The 9,819-nt window shown below is 41.9% G+C and overlaps 1 protein-coding gene across 1 annotated transcript; it reads right to left on the bottom strand.

Moving 5' to 3' along the window:
• Nucleotides 1-1,064: 1,064 nt before the first annotated feature.
• On the bottom strand, nt 1,065-7,191 carry LOC120027131 (retinol dehydrogenase 12-like). The gene is made up of 7 exons (XM_038971977.1): nt 7,125-7,191; nt 5,978-6,112; nt 5,497-5,688; nt 4,937-5,098; nt 4,726-4,845; nt 1,426-1,630; nt 1,065-1,170 (listed from the first exon to the last, which is right to left on the bottom strand). Exons 1-7 carry the CDS (start codon nt 7,189-7,191, stop codon nt 1,065-1,067), a joined length of 987 nt encoding a protein of 328 aa, XP_038827905.1.
• Nucleotides 7,192-9,819: the final 2,628 nt, after the last annotated feature.

Raw genomic sequence — 9,819 nt, 5'->3', positions numbered from 1 at the left:
AACAACTGCCCAAGTTACACCAGGAACGCACAATCCCTCTAACAGTGCTCAGACTGTCCGCAATAGACAGGACAGGATTGGCAAAAAGTGCTCTTCACTGACAAGTCTCGGTTTTGTCTCACCAGGGGTGATGGTCGGATTCACATTTTTTGTTGAAGGAATGTGCGTTATACCGAGGCCTGTACTCTGGAGCGGGATCAATTTGGAGGTGGAGGGTCCGTCATGGTCTGGGGCGGTGTCACAGCATCATCGGACTGAGCTTGTTGTCATGGCAGGCAATCTCAACGCTGTGCGTTACAGGGAAGACATCATCCTCCCTATGTGGTACCCTTCCTGCAGGCTCTTCCTGACATGACCATCCAGCATGACAATGCCACCAGCCATACTGCTCGTTCTGTGCGTGATTTCCTGCAAGACAGGAATGTCAGTGTTCTGCCATGGCCAGCGAAGAGCCCGGATCTCAAACACGTCTGGGACCTGTTAGATCGGAGGGTGAGGGGTAGGGCCATTCCCCCCAGAAATTAAATGTCCGGGAAATTGCAGGTGCCTTGGTGGAAGAATGGGGTAACATCTCACAGCAAGAACTGGCAAATCTGGTGCAGTCCATGAGGAGGAGATGCACTGCAGTACTTAATGCAGCTGGTGGCCACACCAGATAATGACTGTTACTTTTGATTTTGACCGCCCCTTTGTTCAGGGACACATTATTCAATTTCTGTTAGTCACATGTCTGTGGAACTTGTTCAGTTTATGTCTCAGTTGTTGAATCTTGTTATGTTCATACAAATATTTACTCATGTTAAGTTTGCTGAAAATAAACGCAGTTGACAGTGAGAGGACGTTTCTTTTTTTGCTGAGTTTATAGTATAGAAAATGTGTATTTTCCCACAATGTATAATATAGAAAATGTGTATTTTCCCACAATATATATATAGAATACAGGATATCTCACAATTACCCTTCTGAGATGAAAGTTAAGAGCAAACATGGGAAAAAATATGGCAGTATCCGGGGTGCTCTGGCAGGTGGGGTTGGGAGTGTCACCTTGTTGCAAGGCGAGTTGTTCAGTTGTTTTTAATGAGTCCAACAAGCCCGGCGCTAACACCCCATAGTCTCAGTGCTGCAAGATCATCTCTCCCCTCAGGAGCTGGCTCCTTTACCTGACAGTCACTGAGAAACAAGCACATGTTAACTTAAAGCTCACCTAAACGCCTAGTTATTTATATTGTCTACACTCAGAATAAACACCACATTGTACAAACATACTCTTGATGGGATACTTAACCATCACATACACACACAAAATACACTCCTACTGTAAATGTAAATCATCCAACTCCAATTAACACCCAAACACACAGACACAGAGAGACTGATTCAGGTTAATTCACTCTACATACAGGGATGCTAAACTCAAAGTGGTACCTGAAGTAGCAGCCACTCTTCTCCTCCAGCCCCTCATTGACGGCGCAGTAGATGGTGGTCTGGGCACCCTCCCTGGGGGTCTTCATCAGGAGCCAGGCGGGGGCTGACAGCATGGTACTCAACGTGGGGTACTTTGTCTGCGAGTGGCGCCACAGCTCTGTCCGGATAACCCCGGGGTGCAGGGAATACGACGTCACTCCAGTACCTGATGGGGTGAGTGTAGGGATAGGGCTCCTAACCTTAGAATGTGGACATTCAGAGACATCACGTGGCAGGGAGCACTGCACTGTACACCAGTTATAACCTGATTTTGAAACAACATTATTTGTTTGTATAATTTTTGTTGTGCATACTAAGACGGCTACTGATAGGGGGGGGTGGGGGGGGGCAGCGTTAATAGAATCCTGAAATACAGTAATTGCAAAGGTCATGATACTTGATGAGTACTCTTTGACAAAGGCCTCAACGGTATGGGCTTTAATCCACTAGTAAACATGAGTTGCCTTATCTTTAGCCATGCATTGCTAAACCATGATAGTATACAGTAAAATCCATAACTATGGTAAAATACAACTTGATTGTTAACCAATAAATGTAGACCTGTGTGTTGGAGCATCTATTTTCTGACCCCACACAAAGTTATGGCCCATTGGTAATGTATTTCTATGTAAAGAGCTGGGGTCCACAACCCCTCTTTTACGCTGCTGCTACTCTCTGTTTATCATATATGCATAGTCACTTTAACTATACATGCATGTACAGTTGAAGTCAGAAGTTTACATACACTTAGGTTGGAGTCATTAAAACTCGTTTTTCAACCACTCCACAAATTTCTTGTTAACAAACTATAGTTTTGGCAAGTCGGTTAGGACATCTACTGTGTGCATGACACAAGTAATTTTTCCAACAATTGCTTACAGACAGATTATTTCACTTATAATTCACTGTATCACATTTCCAATGGGTCAGAAGTTTACATACACTAAGTTGACTGTGTCTTTAAACAGCTTGGAAAATTCCAGAAAATTATGTCATGGCTTTAGAAGCTTCTGATAGGCTAATTGATATCAATTGAGTCTATTGGAGGTGTACCTGTGGATGTATTTCAAGGCCTACCTTCAAACTCAGTGCCTCTTTGCTTGAAATCATGAGAAAATCAAAAGAAATCAGCCAAGACCTCAGAAAAAAGTATAGCAAGTATAAACACCATGGGACAACACAGCCGTCATACCGCTCAGGAAGGAGACGCGTTCTGTCTCCTAGAGATGAACGTACTTTGGTGCGAAAAGTGCAAATCAATCCCAGAACAACAGAAAAGGACCTTGTGAAGATGCTGGAGGAAACAGGTACAAAAGTATCTATATCCACAGTAAAACGAGTCCTATATCGACATAACCTGAAAGGCCGCTCAGCAAGGAAGAAGCCACTGCTCAAAAACCGCCATAAAAAAGCCAGACTACGGTTTGCAACTGAACATAGGGACAAAGATCATACTTTTTGGAGAAATATCATCTGGTCTGATGAAACAAAAATATAACTATTTGGCCATAATGACCATCGTTATGTTTGGAGGAAAAAGGGGGAGGCTTGCAAGCCAAAGAACACCATCCCAACCGTGAAGCACGGGGGTGGCAGCATGATGTTGTGGGGGTGCTTTGCTGCAGGAGGGACTGGTGCACTTCACAAAATAGATGGCATCATGAGGCAGGAAAATTATGTGGCTATATTGAAGCAACATCTCAAGATATCAGTCAGGAAGTTAAAGCTTGGTCGCAAATGGGTCTTCCAAATGGACAATGACCCCAAGCATACTTCCAAAGTTGTGGAAAAATGGCTTAAGGACAACAAAGTCAAGGTATTGGAGTGGCCATCACAAAGCCCTGACCTCAATCCAATAGAAAATTTGTGGGCAGAACTGAAAAATCGGTGCGAGCAAGGAGGCCTACAAACCTGACTCAGTTACACCAGCTCGGTCAGGAGGAATGGGCCAAAATTCACCCAAATGATTGTGGGAAGCTTGTGGAAGGCTACCCGAAACATTTGACCCAAGTTAAACAATCTAAAGGTAATGCTACCAAATACTAATTGAGTGTATGTAAACTTCTGACCCACTGGGAATGTGATGAAAGAAATAAAAGCTGAATTAAATCATTCTCTCTACTATTATTCTGACATTTCTCATTCTTAAAATAAAGTGGTGATCCTAACTGACCTAAGACTGTCACGCCCTGACCATAGAGAACCATTGTTTCTCTATGGCATAGTAGGTCAGGGCGTGACTAGGGGGTGATTTAGTATATGTATGTCTATGTTGTATTCTAGTTTATTATTTCTATGTGGGTATTCTAGTTTTCATATTTCTAGGTTGGTGTGCTTGATATGGTTCCCAATTAGAGGCAGCTGGTTATCGTTGTCTCTAATTGGGGATCATATTTAAGTAGCATTTTTTCCACCTGTGTTTTATGGGATTGTTTTGAGTTAGTGTACGTAGCACCTCTGTAGTCACGGTTCGTTGTTAGTTTATTGTTTATTTGTTTTTGTCTTTGCTAAGTTTCACTTTTTTCATTAAATTATGTGGAACTCAACATCCGCTGCGCCTTGGTCCGATATTTATTCCAGCGAACGTGACAAAGACAGGGAATTTTTACTTGGGATTAAATGTCAGGAATTGTGAAAAACTGAGTTTAAATGTATTTGGCTAAAGTGTATGTAAACTTCCAACTTCAACTGTACATACTACCTCAATTAGCCCGACTAACCTGTGTCCCCGCACATTGGCTACCCGGACTATCTGCATTGTGTCCCGCCACCCAACACCCGCCAACCCCTCTTTTACGCTACTGCTACTCTCTATTTATCATATATGCATAGTCACTTTAACCATACCTACATGTACATACTACCTCAATTAGCCCGACTAACTGGTGCCTGTATATAGCCTCGCTACTGTATATAGTCTCGCAACTGTTATTTTTCACTGTCTTTTTACTGTTGTTTTTATTTCTTTACTTATCTAGTGTTCACCTAATACCTATTTTTTACTTAGAAATTGTACTGTTGGTTAGTGCCTGTAAGTAAGCATTTCACTGTAAGGTCTACACCTGTTGTATTTGGCGCACATGACAAATAAACTTTGATTTGATTACTGTACATTTAGCCATTGAACAGGATATGCAGTGGAAATGTAAAAATCCATTACTTAATTTCCTACACATAACTAGGTTAATTCATTTGAATTTGTCTAATTTATAACTACATGTATATGAGTAGTAATAGAGCTGTAATAAGGCAACCCCTCACCTTTGGTCCTTCGTGCCAGCTCCCTAGAGAAGAGGAGGTTGGCCAGTTTACTCTGCTTATAGGCGATTACTGAGTTGTACCCCTTCTTATCAAAATTAAGGTCTTCAAAGTGGATTTTCCCTGAAAGAAGAGGAGGTAGAGCCAGATAAAAATATAACTCAATTGATTATATTTATTTTATGACAAAAATATCTGAACAGGATGGGCTTACCTCCTTGATGAGCGATGCTAGACACATTGATGACGCGGCTGGGGGTGGAGGCTTTCAGCATGTCCAGGAGCAGATTGGTCAATAGGAAGTGACCTAGGTGATTGACGGCAAATTGACTCTCAAAACCTTCCACTGTGAGGCTTTTGGGACACAGCATTATACCTTTGAGGAGTAGAGGGAGAGTATTTAAAGGATGGTTCAAAAAGCTCAAGCCCACAACTTTGACAACGAAAAACATGCTCTATTTCAAAGCATATCCAGAGTAAGAAGGATCTTCAATGACAACACCAACACAATTCAGGCTCTCAAAGTATGTTGGGTAAAATCATTTTATTTTTAATATATTTTTTAACCTTTATTTAACTAGGCAAGTCAGTTAAGAACAAATCCTTATTTTCAATGACGGCCTAGGAACAGGGGGTTAACTGCCTTGTTCAAGGGCAGAACGACAGATTTGTACCTTGTCAACTCGGGGATTCAGTCTTTCAACCTTTCGGTTACTAGTCCAACGCTCTAACCACTAGGCAACCTGTCGCCCCAGTCTGTGGCATCAGTCTCACCTGCGTTGTTGATAAGTATGTCCAGACGGGTCTCTGTGGCAATGAATTCCCGAGCAAACTGACGTACTGAACCGAGGGAGGCCAGGTCTAGTTGTTGCACCACCACGTTAGTATTTCCTGTGGAACTGCGGATCTCTGCTGCAGCTGCTTCTCCCCTGGTGAGGTCTCGGCAAGCCATGATCACCCGAGCTCCTGAGAACACGCAGTACCGTCAGTCTGAGAACACCCTCATCACATTCCCCTCCAATAGAATATATAGGATCAGCCCTATCATCAGCTGAACAACATCCACAATCTATCACACCCCGCCACTACACTCAGGCCTTCCTTTGAAAAGCCACCACAGTTGCCCTTAAATCCAAATTTTCCTCAGATTGCATTGGGACTTGTTTGTGTCCAAAAGGGACACCATGAAAGGTAAGGTAAATCACAACACAGTTAGAGTACAGTCCAATAGAGAAGTGCCATAGGCCTTCTGTACCTCTCATGGCCATATCCCAGGCCGTCTCCTTGCCGATGCCAGTGTTGGCACCAGTGATCACCACAGTCCTTCCATGTAGTTTCGCACGGCTGCGGCATATCCCACCGGCGATCCACTTTCGCAGTAAAACATAGCCTGGTTTGGAGACAAACGGCACTGAGCCAAAATATCACTCTTACTTCTTCTTATGTTGACCTATGAACCTTCCACTAGAGGCACCCTACCTGTTGATTGTGTAAGTACTGACAGGTTGGCCACCTCTCTCATGGGAATAGAAAGCATGTTCATTGGTCACATTGGCCCACAATAGTTTTGCTACTCATCGCTTTTAATCCTGGGACTCTATGTGAAACATGTGGAAGAGTAAACATCCTTATTTTGGAGCACCAATGTGATCAATCCATGGACAGGGAAAGATAGAGCAACTGAGGGCAAAACCTTTATTACTGGCATTGTGTAAAAACAAAGTCTATGGTCGGTACAGGGACAGTGAACAGTTACAGTCCAATAGAGAAGTGCTGTTAAGACAACAGTTCAAAGGACACTGGACTGGTTCCATATGGGAGGAATTTCACAAGCCCTAATCTACCACAATTAAAATCTCTCAACCAAACAAGATTTAATCCTGGCTTAACATTTTTCAAGTCTGCGTAAAAGACCCTTTGTTGTGGAAATAGGAATTGTTAACATAGCATATACTGTATGTGCAATTGTAAAGCCTTTACACACATAACAGTATATGTCGGGATCTTGGAGCTACAGGGAGTGAACACGTTACAAATCACAAACCTTAAATAGACACTACAATCAAGCATTACCACATACCACGGTCAGTCATGCTTCAGTGATTCTGTGGATTTTCATGTAAGTCAAGAAAAATGTACAATCTGAAGACTTTTACATCCTGTATGTTACAACATGGCACAACATACTTCATGCAGGCAGTTTTGATATACAATACACTTTGTTGGTGGTTTAGTAGTGTTAACTTTTGTTGAAATTAGGCTACTATTCCCCTAGCATATATTCCCATGTAGAAATGTTAGAACAATATTACCATTATAGAAAACTGTAAAAGTAATTGAAAGGAGATCTGAGACCCACAATACATCAAGATAACTTGCATAGCAGTAGAGCTGTGACTTACTGATGGTTGTCACTGTGGTCACAGCGCCGTACTTGACTAGCTGGTTTTTCTTCAACTCTTTCCACATCTTATCAGCGCTTGTTGCCAGAACAGTTTGACTACCCCAGACCAGACAACTTAGCCTAGTAAATCCTGAGCTTAGCGAGTCTGGCTATTCTTCCTGAACTGTGTTGCTTTGAATGTTGTTACAGCACGAGCAGTGATACAGATCGAGTGGCTATGAATAGGTCTAAGTATCTTACACAGGAGGTTTAGTCTTATAGCCAGATTAAACCAGAACTACTTCCTTAAACAGTCAATGGTGCACCACTAGTATGGCACACTAGTATGGTTCTCCTTGAAAATTCCTTAAAGTGGGATTGTGTGGTGTCTTTATACACTGACTATACCAAACATTAGGAACACATTCCTAATATTGAGTTGCACCTTAAAAATCATTCTTTAACCTGTCTCCTCCCCTTCAACTACACTGATTGAAGTGGATTTAACAAGTGACATCAGTAAGGGATCATAGCTTTCACCTGGATTCACCTGGTCAGTCTATGTAATGAAAAGAGCAGGTGTTCTTAATGTTTTGTATACTCAGTGTATTTGTCAAGAGAACACCTTAAAGACAGATCTTGTCAAGCTCTGGTCCAGTGAGATTGTCCAAGCCCTGGTCCAGCTGCTCCCCCTCAATTTCGACATTGGTAGCAGTAGTGGCATAGTCCCTGTCTCTCAGGGGAACAGCGTGCTCTCCGTGTATTTGAGTGTACTAATACTTCAACTTTTGTTATTATGACACATGAAAGGACCTAGTGTATGGGTAGGGCCCACTGAGGTATGGGTAGGACCTAAAGTGCCACCTACTGGCCTATTGTAGGGCTACCATTTAAAAATAGCAATAGTGAAGGCAAATAGGACAAAAAGCTATAGCTAGATTTTGCATTGGCTAATCATTCATAATGAATGGAAGTTATTTTACTACAAAAAATCTGGTAATCATATTGTTGACATGTTCAAAGGCTTTGATTGGGAGGCTACCAGTGGTTATATTAGCATGTAAATCTAGGTGGGGAAAACTCTAGCAAAGCCAATACACAACACAACACTAAATAATACATTAATTGGACTATAACGGTGACAAACTGTGCCCACAAACTTATGGGCCTACATAAAACTGTCCCAACAGCAGAGTCCCAAAACCTTACCACTGCTACACCTGGCTATCAGCGGAGCCTTGTCTGGCAGCGAAACAGTTCATTCAGCCTAATTTACTGCCTTTAAAAAAACATAGCTGATATGGCTAACTTGTGTAAACAAATGTGGTTTCTACTGACAATTGAGATGTACAAACTATGGCATAAGGGGATGACGAGCGGATAAGAGGCAATTCGTAATTTCGATTAAGACATTAATGAGCAAGCTAGGATGGACATAATCAATATAACTATTTGTTCAGCACTTTTGAAATGTACCGCGACAGAATTCAGAGCATAGGCCGTTCTTACAGTATTCTCCCTGTACACCAAGTCAGAACCGTAGGATAAATAAAATGGGGAATATCAAATCAAATTAATTTATATAGCCCTTCTTACATCAGCTGATACCTCAAAGTAAAACCCAGCCTAAAACCCCAAACAGCAAGCAATGCAGGTGTAGAAGCACACAATGAAAGCTCTTACAATATTCGATGACATTTCTTTAAAACAGGCTATGGGCTACATGAAGAGAAAAGGAACCAAATGTTTAGGTTTAGGCACATGGGCTACTAACAGCTTACTACACAACATACACTTAGTATTGCTTTCTTAGCTACAGTATACATATCTCCCTGGCATATCACATAATTTATGCAGCAGCATACAAGACATTTTTGGACTCATCTTGTTGTGCTGTGCTCACTTGAAACATGAAGGTGGCAAGGCGGTCCTTTGTGGGCAAATTTTTTAATCAAAGTCTGGCATTCTCTGGATTTGTGGTGCTTTCAAGAGAACTGGGAAAAAAACAAGGTTGAATTATCTTCAGGTCAGAGCTCTAGAAAGAGGCCAGAGTTCCCGACTTGAAAATCCGAGTTGGATTACCGTTCAAAATGTATTTTCCCAGTCGGAGCTCGTTTCTTTCTGAGTTCCCAGTTGTCTTGAACTCACTGAAGTCTGAGATTTCCCAGTTCCAAGTTGTTTTGAAAGCGGCAGAAATCATGCTGGATTGACAGCATGGCCAATGTTGAATGTTTATCCTTTTAAGCTTGGAAAAGAGACCCTTAAACCCAGACTTGGACCACACATCCACTCCAATGAATAGCAGGCTAGTGGTTGCTTTGCAATGCTTGCAGTTAGCCACTTATTCCTTCCAAACCGCTCATTGTTGAATTTGCGATTTCCAACTTGTTCTGTAATGTTTATGTCCAATGGCTGATGAACACCGATATGTTTTATCTATAATTTCTCTTCATATGACAAGGATTGAAAATTATTTGCCAGTAGATTGTCGATTTGATTCATGATGATGACCACTAGCTTGCTAGCTAAGATTTTGAAAGTATGATGTTGACATGATCAGTCCAATCAAAGCTACTGTAGATATAACGTGATTTGACATCCTTTTACCTGTGGCCAATGACCTTGAGCCTTCTTGGATGGGCAATTCTAATGTAACTCAAAAGCAGCATTCAACGGGCTTGAATTTTCGAGCTCTCCCCGTAGATTTTGCGGTG

The sequence above is a fragment of the Salvelinus namaycush genome, chromosome 32, assembly GCF_016432855.1.
Source record: "Salvelinus namaycush isolate Seneca chromosome 32, SaNama_1.0, whole genome shotgun sequence".
In the NCBI taxonomy this organism is placed as follows: Eukaryota; Metazoa; Chordata; class Actinopteri; order Salmoniformes; family Salmonidae; genus Salvelinus; species Salvelinus namaycush.
The sequence above is the reverse complement of the archived record's forward strand: the minus strand, read 5'-3'. Positions and strand labels throughout refer to the sequence as shown.